The following is a 23,598-nucleotide window of genomic DNA, read 5'->3' as shown; positions in this document are numbered from 1 at the left end:
CGTTATTAAAAAGCAGAGACTATTACTTTGCAACCAAAGTCCGCTCTAGTCAAGGCTATGGTTTTTGTCCAGAGATTGGACTGTGAAAGAAAGGCTGAGCGCGAAGAATTGATGCTTTTTGACTGTGGTGTTGGAGAAGACTCTTTGAGAGGTCCCTTGGACTGCAAGGAGATCCAACCAGTCCATCCTAAAGGAGACCGTCCTGGGTGTTCATTGGAAGGAATGATGCTAAAGCTGAAACTCCAGTACTTTGGCACCTCATGCGAAGGTTGACTCATTGGAAAAGACCCTGATGCTGGGAGGGATTGGGGAGGAGGAGAAGGGGACGACACAGGATGAGATGGCTGGATGGTCACACTGACTTGATGGACGATGAGTTGAGTAACTTCGGAGATGGTGATGGACAGAGAGGCCTGGCTGCTGCCGATTCATGGGCCGCAAAGAGTCGACACGACGAGCGACTACTGAACTGAACTTCATTTGCTGGGAAATTAAATGAGCTCAGAGTGTAACATATTTAGCACTGGCATAGGATGTCGATGTTGCTTATTCTTGTCATCACCCAGCATTATTCTCTAAACTTGGTGTTGTCGAAGCTCCACAGTTTAGCTACTTTTCAAGCTCCCCAAATTATTACCACTTTTGTTGACTACCAAAACTTTCTGTTTTCTATTGCAAATGCCTTTTTTTGTAGCATTACACTTCTCTGGGCTAGAATGCATTTTTCCCTTTCCATTCCATTCCTGATCATATCCCATGAACACTCATCTGCGATTATTTAATTCACTGTGTAGCTCACAGAGGCATACAGGTTTCTGTGGCCTCAGGCCGGCCCTGGCCTGTTACCGAAAGGTATGCATTGGGGATCCACAACCTGCTTGCGCTCAAAAGCCAGTAAAGAGGCCAGGGTGGTAGAAAAGGAAAGTTTTGCTTTATTTCAGATGCCAGCAACTGTGCAGGGAGGGTAGCGGACATCTGTCCAAAGGCCGGACTGCCCCGCCCCCAACAAGACGCAGGAGTGAGTGACGAGCATTTATAGAACAGAGTGATGTGGGGGCACTCCATGTGGGAACAGTACAGTCATCTCTAGCAGTCATCTTCAAATTGGTCATTGGTGGTCTGACCAGCATCATCTTGTGTTGTAGGTACAGTTAATCTTCAGTTCCGGGGTGCACTTGTTCCCATTTCTTTGCGGTCAGTTCTCGGAATTGTGGCAGCTCAAGTCCTGGATACAGTCTGGTCCTCATGTAGTTAACTTCTCCGCCTGGGGTTTTAGTATCTATGAGACAGCTCACAGGATATGACTCTGAATTTTATCTACAGCCCTTGAGAAAGAACTAAAGGTCCTTGACTATGCTTAATGACTACATTGTTATTATTTATTCTCCTTAGACTGTTTTTCCTTTGTTTCAGCCATTTCTCATTTCTCTGATTAAACTTATTCTTTGGTGAAAGTTTTCCACAGGCCAGAGGCAGGCAGAGAACAAGTGGAAGGGGAGGCAAGGAACATGCCGCCCTGCCCCTTCCAGGCCCCGCTGTGGGCCAGGAGGGAGAGGCTGGGTGCAGGACGGCCTTGGCCGCGTGAAGGGCAGAGCAGGAGGGCAGTACGGGCAGGGCTCTGGAAGGGCCAGGCTGCCCACAGCACTCCCCTGCCCTTGAACTGCTTTAGGTCTTACATGTTCCCAGTGGACATCCTCTCTGGCAAAAGAGCAAAATGTCTGAGAGCCAGTTTGGACCAAATGCCTTGTTATCTGCTTGAAATGAGCACCTGGAGAAAAACTTGAGAAAGTGTTTTACCTGATACCTGCTCTTTATCCTTTTTCTTATGTTTGATGCACAACTCAGATGTGTGTCGGGGTGGGGACCATCATGCCCTGTCTTAGGCAGAAAACTCCCAAATTTTGAAACCTCAGAAGATCAGATACTGTGCTTCATGAAAATGTTGGTGCCATGTTGATGAGTGAAACCTCGGGTTGCCTTGGGAACAGAAATATCCTTCCTTTACTATAAAAAGGGACACAGTGTCTGCAGTCGTGAAGCATCCTACGTTTTTGCTGATTCTTTTATGGGGGAAAAAAGTGCCCAAAGGAAATGCTGTGTTTAAAAAAAAAAAACTTTGATCAAATATATAAGAATTTCCTGTTAGTGCTGATCAAATCAAGTAAACCCACTTTTCAAATGCTTGTTGATTTTATAGCATCAGAGCTGCTCCATCCGTCTCTCTTCTGCCCCCTTCCCAGTTCCCCCTATGAGTGCAGGACATTTGTTGTGATTTTATTGCCTTTGCCTCCATTTCAGATTTTGCGCTGTGGTTTCACTGTGCTGCCATCCAGGAAGGCGGCACTGGGGCAGTTTGTTCCAAGATGCTTGTTACAAAACAACCCTTATCACTTACTCTTGTAAATTTAGCCACTCTTAGTAATTTTAGGTCCTGCCTAGGGAACAAATTGTCCCTACTGATGCTGTCAAACACCTTTAAGATACTTATTATCTGTTTTTGAAGAAGAATTTTTAAATACAATGGATATTTACTATAAGTTGCTACAGTTTTAAACTATAATTGTCCAAATGGGAATCATGTTTATTCTATATCAATTTCTAGATTTTTTCATGCTATTGTGCATTGATGTGGGAAGAACCAAGCTGTATTCAGTGAGGAGGAAGTTTTTCTACTTTTCACCTGTAGTGCAAGTTATTAGAGCAGGGTTTCTCAAACTTGACACTGCTGACATTTTCGGCTAGCTCGTTCTTTAGTGTATGTCAGGGCAGCTGTCCTGGCGCCATAGGCTCGTCAGCAACATCACAGGCGCTCAACCCACTAGATGCCAGTAGCATGCCTCCCCCATGTCATGATGACCCAAAATGTCTCTGAATACCGCCAAGTGTTTCTTGGAAGATACAATCACCTCTGGTTGAGAGCCACTGTACTAGAGTCTGAGAATTGTTTAGTGTGCTGTTTTTAAAGGCAGTGGTCACATAAGCACTGGTCTGGGGTCAGCTGTAATAGAAATGTATGTAGTGACCTTTAAGTGTGACAGTCTGGCTAATTTAAAATAATGTGAATCCAAGCTGGGTTGCTGTGATGGGCTGGCATATGTTTTTCTTTGGTATAGTATTTGCAAGATTTGAAAAAACACGTATTATCAGTTTTTATATTCTTGTGATGAGAAAAGGAGAGAAACAGTGACAGCCGCAACAGGCAAGCGTGCCTCAAACCCAGCTGTGGTGCACAAACGGGCGTTTGTCACGCATTGTCTTGAATGGCAGGAGCCTTTCCCGTGGAACAACCCAAAGAGAAGCCTGCACAGAGCTGTGACCCTTCAGACTTCACTTTGAAGACCTTGTGGGTTTACTCTGCAAAAATCATTCTCAGAAATGAGGAGTGCGATTCACAATTTGCCTTTTCTCTTGTCAATCTGTAATCTTAATCTTTTCTCTTACAATCTGTAATCTTACTGTTTTCAAAATAAACTTTTGCCCACCAAGGCCCCCTCCTTGAGGACAGCCCCTCCTTCCCAGTCACCTCAGTAGCTTCAGACCTACTGAATAACTAAACTTTAAGATTTATGTGGTTTTTGTTTTTCCAAAGAGGTATTTGATGGGGTGAAGTGTCGCCAGCGTAAATTTAAAAGACTCTTGTTCCTTGGAAGAAAAGCTATGACAAACCTAGACAGCATACTAAAAAGGAGAGACATTACTTTGGCAACAAAGATCCGCCTAGTCAAAGCTATGGTTTTCCCAATAGTCATGTATGGATGCGAGAATTGGACTGTGAAGAAAGCTGAGTGCCGAAGAATTGATGCTTTTCAACTGTGGTGTTGGAGAAGACTCTTGAGAGTCCCTTGGACTTAAAGGAGATCCAACCAGTCAATCCTAAGGAAATCAACCCTGGGATTTCTTTGGAAGGACTGATGCTGAAGCTGAAGCTCCAATACTTTGGCCACCTGATGCAAAGAACTGACTCATTAGAAAAGACCCTGATGCTGGGAAAGATTGAAGGCAGGAGGAGGGGGGCGACAGAGGATGAGATGGTTGGATGGCATCACCAACTCAATGGATATGAATTTGAGCAAGCTATGAGAGATGGTGAAGGACAGGGAAGCCTGATGTGCTGCAGTCCATGAGGTTGCAAAGAGTTGGACACGACTGAGACTGAACAACAATATTACAAGACGGATGTTAGCTGAATCTACTGTGGTAATCATTTCATCATATATGTACATCAAACCATCATGAAGTGATGTATATCAATTATTTCTCAATAAAACTGGGGAAAATAAAGAAATTCAGCCTCACAGAAACAGAATGAAGGCAGGTGACTTAGAAGGGCGGCCAGGGTGCAACAATGGCTGTCTATCCATCTGTCAGATGAATTCCTGTAGTTGTGCCCCATCTACCAACTCATTTACTTTGACAGCTATTTAAGGAGGATTTACAGCTAACCTGCTAATGTAAGGAGAGGGAGGGAGGAGGTAGGGAGATGACAAGAAAGCAACAGGGAAAGAAAGCAGAGTGGGTGGCTTATACTATAATTTCGGGGAAAAAAAATCACTGGTAGACAAGGATCTAAGAAAGCTGGCCCCAAATCTGTAGAGAGAGTATATCAGTGGCTGGGTTGCCTAGGACTGGGAGATGGGAGGAAACAGGGAGTGACTGGCAATAGGTATGGGATTTCTTTTGCAGGTGATAAAAATAACTTAGAATTGATGGTGCACAATTCTGTGAATGTGCTAAAAAGCCAATGAACTGTACACTTTGAGGGGGAAAACTCTGTGTGTGTGTGTACGTTAGTTACTTAGTTGTGTCCAACTCTGTGACCTCATGGACTGCAGCTTGCCAGGCTCCTCTGTCCATGGAGTTCTCCAAGCAAAAATACTGGAGTGGGTAGCCATTCCCTTCTCCATGGGATCTTCCTAACCCAAGGATCGAACCTGGGTCTCCTGCATTGCAGGAGGTTTCTTTACCGTCTGAGCCACCAGGAAGCCTGGGAAAAACTGTATGGTATACCAAAAAAGAAAGAAAGAAACAAAGCTGGCCAACTATCAGAAAATCACAACAAAACCACCTCTAAAGTAACAAATGTTACAAACCACAAGTACATAAGCAGAACCAGTGAAAATCAGAGCGCCCTGGTATGTATGAATGGTAGGTTATAACAAAAGTGGATGAGTTTTATTGTTTGCTTCAGAGCAGAGCAATCTAAAATCTAAAAATTAACTATATAAGGCATTTTTTGGTAAACAATCTGTTTCATGTTTGAAAACAAAGTAGTTGCAGAATATGGGATCAGAACCAGAGAAGGAAAAGAACCAGTTCCAAACCAGGCAAGGACATCTGACAAAACAAACATAGGAGGTGCTACAAAGCAGCAAAAAGCCACATAAAAGCCTGCCTGATCCTACAGAACCAGGCTTTCAGAGTATTCTTGAGGAGGGTGACCCATTTGTGAGGTTACTCAATATCCTGTTCCATAAAACAAGGCCTCATAAGTAGCTGAAAATATGTCAGGTGGCAGGGGAGCCTTTCTGATTTTCGGCCCTATAGTGGGCAGAGTATTCCTCCTAAAGCCTGTGTGGCATTTCAAGGATCTGGTACAAAGATCCTTCTTTTTAAAAGTTTCATACTAATCCTGAAAGCGCCCTCCCTTACACCCAAGCCACCTTCAAGATTCTCTCTCCCACTCTAGTTCCTCAGAGGTCATAAAAACCAGTGACTAGTGGAGATGATTGCACAACCTTGTGAATATATTAAAAACCATTGAACTGCATACACTTCACAGGATTGAGATTTATGTTATATGGACAATACCTCAAAATAATTTTTAAACTGTTTAAAAAATTAGAGACAAACACAGAATTACCACAGGACCCAGCAATTCCACTTCTGGGTATATACCCCAAAGAATGAAAAGCAGGGTCTCAGGGCTTCCCTGGTGATCCAGTGGCTAAGACTCTGTGCTCCCAATACAGGAGGCCCAGGTTCGATCCCTAGTTGGGAAACTAGATCTCACATGCTGCAACTAAGAGTTCACATGCTGCAACAAAGACAGAAGATCCTACGTGCCACAACTAAGACCTGGCACAGCCAAATAAAAAAATTTAAAAATATATTAAAATAAATAAATAAAAGCAGGGTCTCAGAAAGATACCTGTACACCCATTTCACAGCAGTATTATTCACAACAGTCACAAGGTGGTAGCAACCTAAGTATCCATTGACAGATGAATAGATAAACAGAATGTGGTTTATACATATAGCAGAATATTATTCAGCCCTTAAAAAGAATGAAATTCAGATACACGATACAACAATGGATGAACCTTGGGGACATCATGCTAAGTGAAATAAGCCAATCACTAAGGGAAAAATATTGTATGACTCTACTTATATGAGGAGGTATCTAGAATAGGCAAATGTACAGAGACAGAAAGTGGAATATTAGTTACCAGGGACATGGGGGAGGGGATAATGGGGAGTTACTTAATGATACAGAGTTTCTGCCTGAGATGATGAAAAAGTTCTAGAAATACATAATTGTGATGGTTACATAATATTGTGAATGCATTTAATGTCACTGAATTGTACACTTAAAATGGTTAAAATGCCAAAGTTTATGTTATGTATATTTTACTACAATAAAAACCAACTAAGAAATCAGGGCCTTCACATCTAAGAATTCATATTTGATATCTGCTTCAAGGTAATAAGGTGCTACAAAAAGGACTTCAGAGAGCAAACACCCTTTTTATATTACAAATTTGAGGCTGAAACATTTTAATTGCATTAGTCAGGTTTCAACCCATTAGGTAGTTAAGATTTAATGCTTATACATTTAACCTTGTCATTTGGAAGAAGAATCAAAAACGGAACCGCACAGATAAATATCTCTGCTTTTCACTCCATTAAACAGCCTGCAACTGTAAGATACCTCTTTGTCAGTTGCTTCATTTGCTACTATTTTCTCCCATTCTGAAGGCAGTCTTTTCAACTTGCTTATAGTTTCCTTTGTTGTGCAGAAGCTTTTAATTTTAATTAGGTCTCATTTGTTTATTTTTGCTTTTATTTCCAATATTCTGGGAGGTGGGTCATAGAGAATCCTGCTGTGATTTATGTTGGAGAGTGTTTTGCCTATGTTCTCCTCTAAGAGTTTTATAGTTTCTGATTTTATGTTTAGATCTTTAATCCATTTTGAGTTTATTTTTGTGTATGGTGTTAGAAAGTGTTCTAGTAGTTTTCAGTGCTAAACTTGGATTATAAGTAAATTAGAGAAAGCACAGCTCAGTAGGTCACTAGGTCCTTGAAAGGCAATACCAGTATTTATCATTATCAATATATTATATACAACATATATATATATACTATATATACACATTGTATACAATGTATATATACAACATATATATTATATATATACATTGTACAACATATATATACATGTTGTATACAACATATATGTTGTGTGTATATATATACACACAATATATATATACATTGCATAATATACAACATATATACAAACATATAATTTTATGTTTATAGACATGTTGTACTCAGTGCATAGATGATGACAATGATATCCATGACCTCAAGGAGCAGAGCTACATGCAAGACACCACACTAAGCACTTTGCATTCATTACCTCATATAATCCTCCTATCAACTCTGTGAGGAATTTGCTACTATATTCATAAGAAGTTGCGTCTGGAAGAGACCGTGAAACTAACCCATGGCCCCACAGCAAGTTAGTGGCCACACTAGTACCTGATCAGGAGAAGGTAAGTGATAAACTCATCAAAAATTTTTAAAAATTTTATTGTGGTAGGAATACTTAACATGATATACTCTTAAAAAAGCTCAATGTGTACTATACGGTTGAACAGCAGATCTCTAGAACTTATTAATTTTATTTAACTGAAACTTTATACCCACTGATGAGTAACTCTCCATTTCCCCCAGCCCCTGGCAACCACTATTACATTCTTTGATGCTATGAATTCGACTCTTCTGGGTACCCTCATGAGGTGGAAACATGTAGTATTTGTCTTTCTGTAACTAGCTTATTTCACTTATCATAATGTTCTCAAGGTGTTGTCTCTGCAGGTGCCCTGATCTGGATTCTGAGAAGGGGACTCCAAGCGATTGGGCTCTCAGCCTCCTTGGTCCAGGATGACAAGGAACACAGAGGGAGCAGGGTCTAAGTCCTAGAGGGACAGGGCTTAGCAGGAATGCAGGCACCTGAGTTTCTCCGCAATTTGAATACAGCAGGCAGAGCAGTGAAAGGCCAGGGGGTCCCCAGCACCAGCCCTGCTCAGCCTGTCCCAGGAGCGTCTACCCTGAGATAGTAGTTTTCTCAGAAGACCGACTCCCTCAGGATCTGAGTGCTGACCAGCCAAGGCTCATTCAGTGACACAGGTTTTCCCACAAGGGCTGGGAAAGTCCTCTGCCACGTGGCCGGCAAGCTCCTCATGCACACGCCACACCTGATGGTCAAAGTCACGGCAGCCAGGCCCGCTGCAAACACCCCAGCACCTGGAAACAGAAGCCTAAGGCCTTGAAACCTGAGCACCTTCCTGGAGCCAGGTGCATGCCCGGCCAAGGAGAGCATCGCGAACAAGCATAGGAAGTGGCCCCTCATGTCCAGATGCTCCCGCAGGAGCCACAACCCTGCCTGCCTTTGTCTCACACTTGTCCCACCTTCCAGACCAGCCTTGCCAGCACCAGGACTGCTGCGCCCAGCCTGCCATGTCCAGGGGCATTGCAAAATCACTTCCACTCTGCCTTCGCCATCCTCAGCAATCCCAGCCTGAAGCTTCCACGGCAGGTTTCAGTCTACACACGCGACATTCCCTGGGATCAGGGACACCCGGCTTACCTTGAAAGGTCTTCCTCCAGGCGAGAAGCTGCAGCATGCTGCTACACGAGCCGAGTCCAGGGAGAAGGAAAACCCAAGCCTCTGTGCAAGGTCCAGGTTCAGCCTCCCCATAAGGCGGCCTGTGGAACTGCACGGCCCTCTCTCATTTACATGCACGCTGAAATCATTTCCAACCAACGCCCTCAGGAGTTGAGGCCCATATCCCCTTCTAGGGCACTGCTCACTTATAGATTAACTACCTTGGGAGAGAAGAGTGTGCAGAAGTTAGAAACAATGCTCTCTGCTCTGGTCCTATTTTTGTTTGGGAGAAAACCCACCTTGAGCCAGAGACGGGATTGTAAGCATAGGTGCTCATCTACACCTTTAGCTTTGCTCAGTTCTCTGCTGAAAACTTCCCTTAGTAATTTCTTACTCTCCAAGGAGCACTTATTGTACTGGCTACTCTTGAGATTTGTCTCATGAAAAAGTGTACAGTTTGGCCAAGACAGAGGCATGGAAACACATATTTATAATGTAATAATGATCAGCTCAATAAATCTGTATCAGAGCAAAGGAGGACACACTGCCTGGGGGAGGCAGCTGTGCATGTGCCCCAAAGTCCGCTTCAAATGACTGCAACGAAAAAGACCGGCAAGAGCACGCACTGACAAAGACGGACAAGAACTGGGGCTCTCGTGCCCTCCCGGTGGGGATACAGAATGGCAGGCAGAATCACAGCCCCCTAGAGAAGCCCACGTTCCAAGCCCTGGACTCATGAAAATGTTACCCTCTGTGACAAAAAGGCCTCTGCAGATGCGATTAAGGTAAGGGTCTGGAGATGGGGAGACTGCAGGATTTTCCAGCTGGGCCCCATGTAGCTACAGGGAGGCAAGAAAGCTAGAGTGGGAGACAGGACACGTCACAAGGGCAGCAGAAACTGGAGAGAAGAGGTGACTGGAAGAGGCTGCACTACTGGCCCTGACGATGGGGGGTGGGGCGCGGCCCGAGGGGTGCGGGCAGCCGCCAGCAGCTGGAGAGGGCAAGGTGACGGCTTCTCCCCTCAGAGCTCCAGAAAGACTCTGCTGACACCTGGACTTTAGCACTTCTGATGTCCAGAATTAGAAGATAATAAATCCACATTGCTATAAGCCACTAAATTTGTGGTAACCGGTTATAACAGCAATAGGGAACTACTTCCAACTGTTTGGAAAACAGTTTGGCACTATCAGCAAAAGCTGAACATATGCTTACCTTCTTGACCCAGTAATTCAACTCCTAGGTATGCACACAACAGAAATACATGTGTGGGGGCACCAAGAGATATGTGCAAGCATGCTCATAGCAGTTTAATTCACAATAGAAAACTGGAAATAACTGCCTATCAGCAAGAGAACGGATAAGACAAACTGTAGTAGGTATAGTCAGATAATCTAATATTACCCAGAAATAAAAAGAAATGAAACACTGATATCTGCAACATCATGGGTGAATCTTATAGACATAATTCTGAAAGGAAAAAAAGACACACACACACAAAACTATATACTCAAGAAGTTCTGGAGATGGATGGTGGTGATGGTTGTACAATAATGTGAATGTACTTGCTGCTACTTAACTGTACATTAAAAATGGCTAAAATGATAAATTTTATGTGATGTATATTTTGCTGCAATATTAATGTACATACTATAAGAATCTATTTCTATAAACCTCAAAAACAAGTAAAACTAACCTATAGTGAAAAGAGTTGAGAACAATGGCCATCTTTAGGGAGTTCTGTCTAGAAGGAGGCCCAGGGGAGCCATCTGGGTACTCGAAATATTTAGTTTCTTGATCTGGGTGTTGGTTAGGGATGTACATGTAAATATTCATCAGACTGTGTGCTTAAGATGTGTGCACTTTACTTTCCAAATGCCAACCCCAAGTTTATTTCCACGTGATCTTATTTACCTGAATTAGTGTTATCAACACCATAACGGAAATGGAAGAGAAAAGAAAAACCCACCCAAAGTGTGTGTGATCGGGAAAGGCTTCAGGGAAGAGGTGAGTCGTGAGCCAAGCATGAGCATGGGCAGTGAGGCACATGTGGGTGCAGAGAGTGCTGGAGACAACCAGCTGGGTGTGATCACTGACCAGAGATGGATGCTGGAGGGGTAAGCAGGAGCCCTGTTCCAACACAACCAACCTGGGAAACCCCAGCAGAAGCTGTGCTTAGGCTAGGCTGATGTCAGAGAAGGTCACACAAGAGTGCAACACAATGGATCCATGGCAGGAGGGTGACGCAGACAGAGACCCCTGAGGTTCCTGTGATAATGGCTGTGCCCTAAATGACAGGGTCTGACCTAGGCATTGGCAGTGGGGATGGGGTCATGAGAGATGGACACAGAACCCCCTGCCTTGGTTATAATGGGAGAAGGAGAAGGGAAGTCTGGTAAGTCTGCTGGTTAATAAGCCGACATGGCTGGTGATCCCACTAATCAGAGTGGGCAAGATCAGACTACCTTTTCCCCAGCCTTCTGGGCTGGCAGTGGAGGACCACAGCATGTCAGGGTTGGAAAGCATTAGTCAGATGACCTAAAGCACCAGTGCACTCACAAGTGACCAAGTTCTTCTCCCAGGCCAGCACATGAGGCCACAGTTGTGAAGAGCAAGCTGGACAAGAAAGCTGAGGCTCACCTAATTCAGTGAGCACATCCTAGAGAAGGGAGAACTGATTCCTTCAGCCGCACTGCTCATGGCTCCCCTCGCCACCCTCACCTTCCACTATGGGCTTCTCCTGTGATCTCAGTCCCTGCCAACATCACCCTGGAAAAGTTTTCCCCACAGCCCATCCATATGCTGCAAAGCTCAATATTTCATCTCATGATCTGATGATGCCTTATAAGTCAATCTGGCTTCTCCTCCAACCAAGGTGTGTAACCAAAACTGAAGCAGGGACAAAGAGGGCATCCCAGGGCCCCCAGGAGCCAGAAATAAGTCTCGTCTGGTAGATCTATCATGGCACTGCAGACAAGATGGGAACCACAAGAGCTAGATGCCAGTTCTGACCTTGGTGGCCTGTGCACATCTGAGAGGACCTGAATAACAAGTACTAAATACCAGAGCTTGTAGAGAAGAAACAAGTAATAGATGGGACAAATTAGGAGTTTGGCATTAACATACTATATATAAAGCTACTATATATAAAATAGATAATCAGCAAGGACCTACTGTATAGCACACAGAACTATATTCAATATTCTGCAATAATCTATATGGGAAAAGAATCTGAAAAAGAATGGATATATGTATAGGTATAACTGAATCACTTTGCTGTACACCTGAAACTAAATTAACCATACTCCAAAATAAAATAAAAATTAAATTAAAGAAAAAAAGAATAGATGAGTTTGAAGGAACTTTTTGAGCCCAAAACACACTCCTCATTTCTGATCTAACCTGGCAAGGTCAGTAAACATCTAGTTAATTGCAGAGTCCAATTCAGAAGCTGTTACCACATATGGTTATTAAAATTATTTTAAATCAGATACAAACAAAAAGTCAGTTCCTCACTGCTCAATAGCCACATGTGGCAAGTGGCTACCATTTGGAACACACGGAAAACAGAAAGCTCTACTGGACAGCACTGTGTATAACATCTCCTGCTTGAATTGGCCTGATCATAAGAGACAGTCACTCTGAAATCTTTACGCACCACTACAGGGCATCTTTATACACCTTTAAAAAGAGGGCAAGAATTCTTTTTATTTTTAGCTAATAAAGGTACAATTATGTACCATACAGGTCATTCAACACTCTTTAGTAGAAAGGCACTGGGTCTTCTTGGGTCTCTCAGTCAAAACTGAGAGAAAGTAAAAGACAAGTAAGAGAAATGGAAGCTGAGGGGGAAAAAAAGAAATAGAAACTGATTAGGGTAGAGTGAAACAGTTCATTTCACTCCTTTGACTGTTTTGCTGTAAAGAGAGTTACTCTCGCCCCAGAAGATTAAGGATACACAGAAATTGTGCTTAGTTGCTCAATCATGTCTGTCCGACTCTCTGTGACTGAATGGACTGTAGCCCGCCAGGCTCCTCTGTCCACGGGATTTTCCAGGCAAGAAAACTGGAGTGGGTTGCCATGCCCTCCTCTATATGCAGAAATTAATAGACCATTAATAAGAAGCAATTATTCTTTAGAAATAATTCTTGACTGCCGAAAACAAAATCAAGTGAAGTGGAAATTGCCTCTTGAGAAACCTATATGCAGGTCAGGAAGCAACAGTTAGAACTGGACATGGAACAACAGACTGGTTCCAAATAGGAAAAGGAGTACGTCAAGGCTGTAGATTGTCACCCTGCTTATTTAACTTCTATGAAGTGTACATCATGAGAAACGCTGGGCTGGAAGACACACAAGCGGGAATCAAGATTGCTGGGAGAAATATCAATAACCTCAGATATGCAGATGACACCACCTTTATGGCAGAAAGTGAAGAGGAACTAAAAAGCCTCTTGATGAAAGTGAAAGAGGAGAGTGAAAAAGCTGGCTTAAAGCTCAACATTCAGAAAACTAAGATCAAGGCATCTGGTCCCATTACTTCACGGCAAATAGATGGGGAAACAGTGGAAACAGTGTCAGACTTTATTTTTGGGGGCTCCAAAATCACTGCAGATGGTGACTGCAGCCATGAAATTAAAAGACGCTTACTCCTTGGAAGGAAAGTTATGACCAACCTAGACAACATATTAAAAAGCAGAGACATTACTTTGTCAACAAAGGTCCGTCTAGTCAAGGCTATGGTTTTTCCAGTGGTCATGTATGGATGCGAGAATTGGACTGTGAAGAAAGCTGAGCGCCGAAGAATTGATGCTTTTGAACTGTGGTGTTGGATAAGACTCTTGAGAGTCCCTTGGACTGCAAGGAGATCCAACCAGTCCATTCTAAAGATCAGCCCTGGGTGTTCTTTGGAAGGAATGATGCTAAAGCTGAAACTCCAGTACTTTGGCCACCTCATGCGTAGAGTTGACTCTTTGGAAAAGACTGATGCTCGGAGGGATTGGGGGCAGGAGGAGAAGGGGACGACAGAGGATGAGATGGCTGGATGGCATCACTGACTCGATGGATGTGAGTTTGAGTGAACTCCGGGAGATGTTGATGGACAGGGAGGCATGGTGTGCTGTGATTCATGGGGTCGCAGAGTCGGACACGACTGAGCGGCTGAACTCAACTGAACTTAGGAGGGGGGCAAAAAGAGCAGGAACATGTTTTGCAGTAAGAAAACTGCAATTAGAATCAGAAATATTTTAAAGAGGGCTTTTTGTCTGAGGATATAACTAAATCTACTTCAACAATATTGGTTACCTAACTAAAGAAAATGAACAAAGTTTTGTTCATAACAGATATCTACATGAGCAAAAATTACCCACGTGCAAAGAAAGCTTCCACCGAAGGTTGTCATAGCATTTCACCACAAATTGTCACCCCTGACTGGTGCTCAAGAGAACCGAACACACACAGTTAACTAGGTAGAGAAGTGCAAACTCTCATAAGAGGAGACACCCCCTGCACAAGGACATTTGCCTCTCTAGTCAGTGGAATGCTGAAAGCACAGGCCTAGGTGCTAAGGGAAGAGAACATAGCGCAATCTTGTGTGTGTGTGTGTGTGTGTGTAGTGGGAGGTGTTTTTAAAAATAAGCGCAGCAGGAGAATCCTGTTTCACCCAGTTTATGATTCAGATGGTTATTTCCAGTTATGGGTACATATTAAAGTGCTGTTTTGAAACAAAGACACATAGTACTACTTAATAAAGGACTTTTGGTGTCTGGTGAAAAATTCAAGCTATGGGGCATTTCCTGCTATTTATTAATTTCAGGTATTCCTTTATGTCCTCCTCTCTCTCCTTCCTTCTGCTTATACAAAATATAGCAAAAATACATATGAAAAGTGGGAGAGAAAGAGAAAAACAAGGGCAGGGATAAGAAGAAGGTGCATTTAATAGATCTACCATAGAAGTTGGTGCTGCACACTGGCTGACCTGCTAAACCCACAGTTAACTTGGTACCAAAGGCAAAGACAGATCAGTTGCACAGGATGGGGACAAATTGGTCTGGGCAGGGACTTGTCCTGCAGGTCCTGAAAGTGAGTGTGGTTGCCTGGCCCTGCCCAGTGAGTTCCCCTAGAGCTAGAGCCAGCTTCACCACATCATCAGACCTAGGATACTGGAGGTGGCTCAGCCCCTGCATTCCCTGAAACTGTTCAATTACGTGGTCTCCAGTTAGGGGGTGTGTCCTGTCAGTCAACCAGAACTTGGCGATCATAATCAGAGTGGCTTCTGTGAACAGGAGCTGCTGCTGCTGCTGCTGCTAAGTCACTTCAGTCGTGTCCAACTCTGTGTGACCCCATAGACGGCAGCCCACCAGCCTCCCCCGTCCCTGGGATTCTCCAGGCAAGAACACTGGAGTGGGCTGCCATTTCCTTCTCCAATGCATGAACGTGAAAAGTGAAAGTGAAGTCGCTCAGTTGTGTCCAACCCTCAGCGACTCCATGGACTGCAACCTACCAGGCTCCTCCGTCCATGGGATTTTCCAGGCAAGGGTACTGGAGTGGGGTGAACAGGAGCTAGGAAGGCACAGTGCTAGCCTTGGGGGGAACGGCCAGACCTGGCCTCACAGAGACCACCCTGAAGAGGGGCTTCGCCACTGGACCTGACACTGAATGTGGAGTGTGTGTGCTGGCTAATACTGCTCTCCTCCCACTGTTCCATCACTACTATACTATGCTTTTCCATGATAACAGCCCAACATTTACCTGGAAGCCAAGCCTACTCCCTTTCCACACGTTGTGAATAATCCAAGACAGTAATCCGTATCAGGACCTTGGCACCTGCCCACATCAGGGAAAGCAGAAGCAGTCTCTCCCCTTGGGAGCCTGAGGGTCCAGGCAGGTTTTGCCTTATTGCAGGGGAGGCCGTTTTATCGAAGCATCTTTTCATTTCCACACAAGAGAGCTACGATAGGTGGAATACTGCAGCATACATCCTGTTCTTCATGCAACACTCAATGCCATGGTGCCCTATGTGACCAACACAACTTTATGCCATGAGGGAAATGTTTTAGATCACCATGTCCAATATGTGAGCCACTAGCCACAGTGACTACTGAGCACCTGAACTGTTCACTAGTCCATATAGAGATGAGCTGAAAGTGTCAAGTCTTCCACTGGTTTTGGAACACTTGGTGCAAAGGACAAAATGTGAGATATTTCATTAATAATTCTTTATATTAATTACATGTTGAAATGACAATATTTTGGATATACTGAGTTAAATAGTTAAAGCTAGCATTCTATTTGTATTAGCTAGCACCAACCTATACTCAGTAGTTTTCTTTAAATTGTTCTTTAAATTGAATATTTTTTTCATATTTTACTTCATGCTGAAAATATTCATGAAATTAGTTTGATGTATTAGTTGTACTTTTACAACACAAGGAAAGAATCCACAGGACTATTAATCTAAAACTGAGAAGATAAGTTTGTCCACATGTAATCTAAATCATCTTGTGTATCACATCCTTTGGGAAATGCTGCTGCTGCTGCTAAGTCGCTTCAGTCATGTCCTACTCTGTGTGACCCCATGGACGGCAGCCCACCAGGCTCCTCCGCCCACGGGATTTTCCAGGCAAGAGTACTGGAGTGGGGTGCCATTGCCTTCTCCGTGGGAAATGCTAGTCCAGGGCAAAAGTACTCAGTGTATGGCCTGTGGACAGATGCCAGACTCCTCATGGTTCATTATTGTACACAGTAATGATATAAATCGAGAGCACATATTTAGAAACATTTGTAGCTATTTGACAAAGCAATCTGATACCCACTGATATCCTGGAATCTGGCAAACAAGAGATTCTGTTAAATGAAACTTCTCTCCCTCTAAGCATTTTTGTTGATACAATTTTTGCTGTAGTTCTAAGAAATGAAGGTCATCAACTTTATACAGAAAAGTAACTGTGTACTACAAAAAAGGCACATAAAATCTTCATAAAATGTGTATCAACAGTACTAAGCTACATCTTGAGTAGGGTACAGAAAATGTGGGAGGCACGGCCCATGCATAAAAGGAGTTTGTTATAATCTATCTGGAATAGAACAGAGGCATGGAGATTAAAAATACTTAACTCTAGAGTCAAACACACTTGGGTTTGAGCCCTGGCTCGCCACTTAATGTGTGACTTTGACCAACTTATTTAAATCTCTCTCTCTCTCTCTCTCTTTTTTTTTTTTTTTTTTTTTTTTGCTGAGCATTGTGGCTTGCAGGATCTTAGTTCCATGACTAGGGATCAAACCCAGGCCCTGGCAGTGAATGCACCAAGTCAAGGAATTCCCTTACTTAACATCTCAATTTCAAGGTACTCACCTGTTACAGTAGAGAACCTCTAGAAAGGGAGATTCCTCCTCTTACAGTAGGTGCTTACCACACATCACCTCAAGAGGTGGAGTATATTTCTCCTCCCCTTGAATCTGGGCTGGCTCTGTGACTTGCTGTGACCACCAAATGCAGCAGAAAGGACATTCTAGGACCTTCAAGTCTGGGCCATAAGAAAATTGGCAACTTGTGGTTCCCTGCTCTTGAAGCACAGCTGCAAAACCACAGCTGCCAAATCATACCACCTGCCCTGTGAGTGCTGACTATGCTGAGCACATTATGAGTTCTATCCTATTAAATCCCCCCAACAAAGCCCACCAGACTACTGACCAGCATCCACCAGAAAACCCAATCTCTCATCTACCTGATTCAGCCCTGAAAATCTTTCTGTTGTGTAAGTCAATTAGCACAGCTAATATAGAAGGCAAAATGTCACTGTGGAGAACAGTATGGAGAGTCCTTAAAAAAACTAGGAATGGATTCTTTACCAGCTGAGCTACCAGGGAAGCCCAAAACTACCATATGACCCAACAATCCTATTATTGGACATATACCCTGAGGAAACCATAACTGAAAAAGACACATGTACTCTAACGTTCATTACAGCACTATTTACAATAGCCGGGACATGGAAGCAACCTAGATGTCCGTCAACAGATGAATGGATAAAGAAGCTATGGTACAGATACACGATGGAATATTACTCAGCCATAAAAAAGAATGCATTTGAATCAGTTCTAATGAGCTGGATGAACCTAGGGCCTGTTATAGAGAGTGGCATCATATAAAGGGAAACAAATATTGTATATTAATGCATATATATGGAATCTAGAAAGATGGTACTGATGAACCTATATGGGCAGCAATGGAGATGCAGACATAGTGAACAGACTTGTAGTACAGTAGGGGAAGGAGAGGGTGGGACGAATTGAGAGAGTAGCATGGAAACATATATATTAACATACGTAAAATAGATAGCCAATGGGAATTTGCCGTATGGTGTAGGGAGCTCACCTTGGTACTCTGTGACAACCTAGAGGGGTGGGAGGGAGGTTCCAGAGGGAGGAGACATATGTATACCTATGGCTGATTCATGTTGATATATGGGAGAAATGAACACAATATTGTAAAGGAATTATCCTTCAGTTAAAAATAAATAAATTTTCAAAAAGAATATAAAATGTTCTTTCAAAAAATGAACCACTTCAGAAGATGGGGCATCTGAATGAAAGGAAAACATCCTTTAATTTTGGAGAGGAAAGAGGGTTAGAGACAGAAATGACAGACTTTGACCAGTTGTGTCACCAGGCTCAGGACATCAAAAAATAAACAGTTTATAGTCAGACAGGCTTCCAGGAGTTTGCCCTGAAGGTTCTGCCACGTCTAAGTCCATCAGTGCCATCATTCAACAAAGCCAGAACAGAAGCCCCAGACCAAATGCAACTTTGTCTCTCTGTCTCCTGACCTAGGGGAGTGGGAATGTCTTTCTCAAGGCCAAAGGGACTCATGATGTTAGAACACATGCACAAGCTCAACTCGTTCCTCTTAGGTTCAAACAATTTTAGTATTAGAGTGGTCAAGAATGGTTGTAGGGAATTCCCTGTGGGTCCAGTGGTTAGGGCTCTGCAATTTCATTACCGAGGGGTTCAATCCCTGGCCGGGGAACTAAGATCCTACAGCTGCGTGGCTGGACAATTAAAAAAAAAGTTTCAAATGCAACTTTGAGAGAGGATGAAGAACTCTGAATTTCTTGTGGCCGGACTCTGTTGAGAGCTTGGTCCCACCCTACTGTGGTCCCCAGGGGAGTCTCTCCTGAACTTCCTATGCACCCTTCCATTCGCCTAATCTGGGTGGGAGGTGAGCAGGGAACTTCATCTCAGTTCAGTCGCTCAGCTGTGTCCAACTCTTTGCAACCCCATGGACTGCAGCATGCCAGGCTTCCCTGTCCATCACCAACTCCCGGAGCTTACTCAAACTCGTCCATTGAGCCAGTGATGCCAACCAACCATCTCATCCTTTGTCATCCCCTTCTCCTCCTGCCTTCAATCTTTCCCAGCATCAGGGTCTTTTCTAGTGAGTCAGTTCTTCGCATCAGGTGGCCAAAGGATTGGAGCTTCAGCTTCAACATCAGTCCTTCCAATGAATATTCAGGACTAATTTCCTTTAGTATGGACTGGTTGGATCTCCTTGCTGTCCAAGGGATTCTCACCTCAAAGCAATTCCCTCCCGACCAGGGAACCATGGGCAAATGAATTCAACTTAGGAAACAGTATTTACCTGCAGAAAGCACTGTAAAGTTCAACATGTTCTGTAATCCCACTATTTCAATCTTCTCCACCGACACACTCCTTTAAACCAACTTGCGAGTATTTACTCAACCCAGTGGAGCTGCTCCCAGCATAATGCAATTGTCGAACATCAGTTACAGACCTACTATGTGCAAAAACTTTGAGGATGAGTAGGATGATATCCAGCCACTCTCTGCATCAGGTGGCACTGTGAGAGGCACCTGTAACCTGGACCCAGGCCTTACTCTCAAGCTGATCATCTAATAGAAGGGACACTGAATGACCAGCTCGAGCATTTACTGTGTCAAGCACTGCTTCACAGCTACTAATTCCTTCATCTTCAAAGCAGTGCTTCTATTCCTTCCCTCCACCACGGTGTTCTTATACCCATTTTAAAGGTGAGAAAACTGAAGCTCAACAATGTCTGCAGGTAAGAAAGCAGGAAGAGGAGATGTGGCATTCACACCCAGGCAGTCAGGGCTCTGTTCACAGTGGGCACCCAACGAACAGCTGCCGAGAGGAGCTGGAAGGTTGATGTCATCACATGGGTGGAATAAGAAGAGTGCTTTCCTGCAGGTGCTACAGGCACAAAAAAGACGAAGTTCCTTAATTCACACTGAGAGGGGCCTATGGGAAAAGTGGAGAAGGGCACATTTCAGACTGAGGGGAGCAGAGGACCTGCGTGACACCAAGGCAGTCTGACAGACTCCGGTGCAGTCTGCTGCCTCTCCCTGCCTTCTAAAGGCACTTAAGCAGACTCAAGCAACAGGTGCTTGCACCTCATTCCTTATACCATGCACATAACAAAAGCATTAAAGAGAACAGTACTCTGGTCATTTCCATCCTGGGGTGTAGGCAACGGGAAAGAAAGAAAGCATTACTGGGGGATAATAGGGAAAACTGCACAGGATTTCAATATCAGAAGAACCTGTTGCTAGAGGAAACAACCAGAAAGGTATTCCCATGAGACCTTCTACACCAGCTCTCAGGAAAACCACTTGCCGGCCCATATCCCCCCACTATGAAATTGTCTGAGAGCCTAAACCTTTCCGGAACTTGTCTTTTCTGGCCCTCAAAGCACTCAGCACAAACAGGAACAATGGTTGACCCTCAAGAAATGCAGGTTGAATCTCATCAGGAACAGGTCCCAAATGATAAAGCCTTGGATGGCCAAGAATAATCACTATGAGGATGGATAATCATAAAACCGAGGTTTTATCATCAAGACTTCTCTGAGGATGACATTATTTTTCAAAGTACCTAGCCTCACAAAACCTGCTTTCAAAGAGCAAACCCTTGTACTACCTGACACCTAGATTGAATACTTCAATTTTTCCACACCAACCCTAATGTACATGGAAGTTTATTAAATATTTTATCTTTTAAAAAATCTTTTGTTTGGGGCCGCACCGGATGGCTTGCAGGATCTTAGGTCCCTGACCAGGGATCAAACTCCTCCCCTCTGCAATGGAAGGGAGGAGTCTTACCCTCTGGACCGCCTGGGAAGTCCCTGAAATATTTTAAACCTTCACAGAACATGTCTTTCCGTATTTCCGATGTCAAATGAAGGAATATAGCTTTAAGCTATTTTTTACAATAAAAGTTTTCAACTAGAACTTAATAAGAATGGCACCCTTATCTGTGGTGGTTGTTTCGTCGCGAGGTCGTGTCCGACTCTTTGCGACCCCATGGACTGTAGCCCGTCAGGCTACTCTGTCCATGGGATTTCTCTTATTAAGTGCCTTCAAATAAAATAAAATACCACAGATGAATTTCAGGCCCAACCATACAGCTCCACCTTGACTCTACAACATCAAAACTACCTACTTATTTAAACTCTCGACCGAATTAAAAGGTGAATTTTAACAACCTTCCTTTTCCAATGTTTTATTCTATTAGGTTCCCCTCCCCCAACCTGGTCCTAACGGATGGGTAGGTTTTGGGTTCTTCCCTAGCAGATGCGACCGAGTTTCTCAAGCAAAAAAGACGAAAACAGAAGTACATGTTTGTAGTATTTATATCACAATCCTGTGATAATTGTTAAATTCTGCTTTTCAAAATATGCATGATGAAAAACGCAAACCGGGAAAGATTTAAGCCACCTCCTCCTTTTCTAAATGATACAAATGAAGGCCCAATAAAAAAAATACCACTTCCCCCATGAAAATCTTGTTTTAAGTGATTCAAGAACATTTCCCTTGATTTCCTTCCCTTCCTTGGTATACCTTACATAAAATACGCAGACCTTCACGATGTGATCAATCTCCAAATCCTCTACTTAAGATCTGTGCGTTTTTGTGGGAAGCATGCTATACTGCGGTAAAAACACGTCTTAAAAATAGCTCCCATTAACTTAAAAAAAAAAAAAGGTGTTGTCAGGAAAAACACGAAATCGGTTTCCACGTTGCTTACACCCCCGCACTACCTGCAACCACTTTACAGAACGTTAAAAGACGCGAGACTAGCTTATCGAAAATTCCGTCAAATGTCCTCAAAATCTCTGCCCGCTTCGCTCGTTTGTGAGCAGCCAGTACGGGGACCGAGCCTCCTCAGCTCCCAGCAGCTGCAGCCCCGAGGGCCGGGGGCTCATCCGCCGCGCGGCCCCGCTAGACCCCGGAGCAGTGTACCCGCGGCCTCTGTTGGCACGAGCTGGCGGCAGGGGAACCCGGCTAGGGGCTCGCACCTGGCCGCTCCGCCAGCGGGTGACGCGCGGGTTCGGCCCCCCGGGGACGCCGCGAAGCGCCGAGCTGGGCTGCCGCTCGCGCTCGACGCCCGAGACGCAGAGTGGGCGGGCGCGCAGGCCCCGGCGACCCCCGGCGCCGGCTCGGCCACCCCCGGTGCCCCCCCATGCCGGCTGCTCCGGGAGACCGGGCCAGACGCTCGGGGCCCCTAGGGCATCAAGCATGGTCTCTGCCTCCACCCCTCACACCAAGCACACCTGCCACCCGCCCTGAGCCACCCCCCAATGGCACCCACTCACTCAGGTCGCCCGAGAGGGAGTGTCCCCTGTCACCGGCGCCGTGAGGGGCGCGGCCCTGGGACCCCGCGCCCAGAGGACTCCGGGCAGAGGAGAGGGTGTTAGCCCGGCTCCGTGCCCCGCCTCCCACCCCCGGCGCGGCCCGCCCCGCCCCCCTCAGGGGCCTGAGGCGCCCACGCGCCCGCCTCAGCCCGAGAGTCCCCTACCTGAAGGCCGGTGGTTGGGCGGTGAGGTCCTCACCGCGCCCGGTTCGGCCATCTTCCCAGGAAGCGGAGGGGCCCGCGTAGCCCCCTCCGTCCCGGCTGTCGCCGCGCAGCCGACACCGTGCTCCATCGGGATGCCAGGGCTGCACAGGCGCACTGCCCCTGCCGCCGCGCTGTGGAACCCGCGCGCGTCCCCTCAACGACGTGCACGTGCGATGTGCGCACCGGTTCTCAAGCTGCGCATGCGTTCCGCGTCCACACGCGAGGTGCACACGGGTCCTCACGCAGCAGGCGCGTACCTCATGCACTTAGCAATATGCACAACCACTCTCACGCATCACGCCTACACGGTGTGCACATGCAATGTGCACACTAGTTTTCACAGAGCTCCCACACACCGCGTGCACGTTCGAGGTGTACACTGGTCTTCACAGCGCGAAAGAACACACTGCATGGACACCGTTCCCCATACAGTGCTTACACACAGCAGGCAGCGTACACATCCCAGTGTAAACACACATCATCACACAGTGAATACACTCAGTGTCATACACGGGGAATGCAGTTTCTTGCAGCATGCACTCACATCCTCACTCAGCTTGCAAACAGTGCACACACACCTGCCCACCCAGCATGCACACGTTCTCACACACCGTGCATTCAAATCCTTACACGGCTCGCATTAAGTTCACACACACTAGGCAACCACATACTTAGAGCTGCAGCTCTGGCAACAGGTCCTAGTAGGGCCTCCGGCAGGCGCCACTTGGGCCCGTGCCATGTGTACAGATGTCTCCCTCCAAGCACAGGCGCCCAGGGGCGGCAGGAGCTAGGTCCTCCCTCACTGCAGTCAGACATGCAGCCAGGAGACTCCGGGACGC

The 23,598-nt window shown here is 45.1% G+C and overlaps 1 protein-coding gene across 5 annotated transcripts in view; it reads right to left on the bottom strand.

The window, feature by feature from the left end:
* The window catches only part of MAP7D2 (MAP7 domain containing 2), an 89,335-nt gene extending 66,451 nt beyond the window's left edge, over window positions 1-22,884 (bottom strand). For 4 of the 5 annotated variants that reach the window (XM_018043819.1, XM_018043824.1, XM_018043821.1 and 1 more), the window contains exon 1: window positions 22,721-22,884. In XM_018043819.1, coding sequence (XP_017899308.1) covers window positions 22,721-22,847 — 127 coding nt within the window. In that variant the 5' untranslated portion in view covers window positions 22,848-22,884. Of the gene's footprint in view, window positions 1-22,517; window positions 22,594-22,720 lie in introns of those variants that run through there. The other variant, XM_018043822.1, reaches the window with a different exon arrangement.
* Window positions 22,885-23,598: the final 714 nt, after the last annotated feature.

This window comes from Capra hircus (assembly GCF_001704415.2).
Source record: "Capra hircus breed San Clemente chromosome X unlocalized genomic scaffold, ASM170441v1, whole genome shotgun sequence".
NCBI lineage: Eukaryota > Metazoa > Chordata > Mammalia > Artiodactyla > Bovidae > Capra > Capra hircus.
This window is presented reverse-complemented; position numbering and strand designations above follow the sequence as displayed.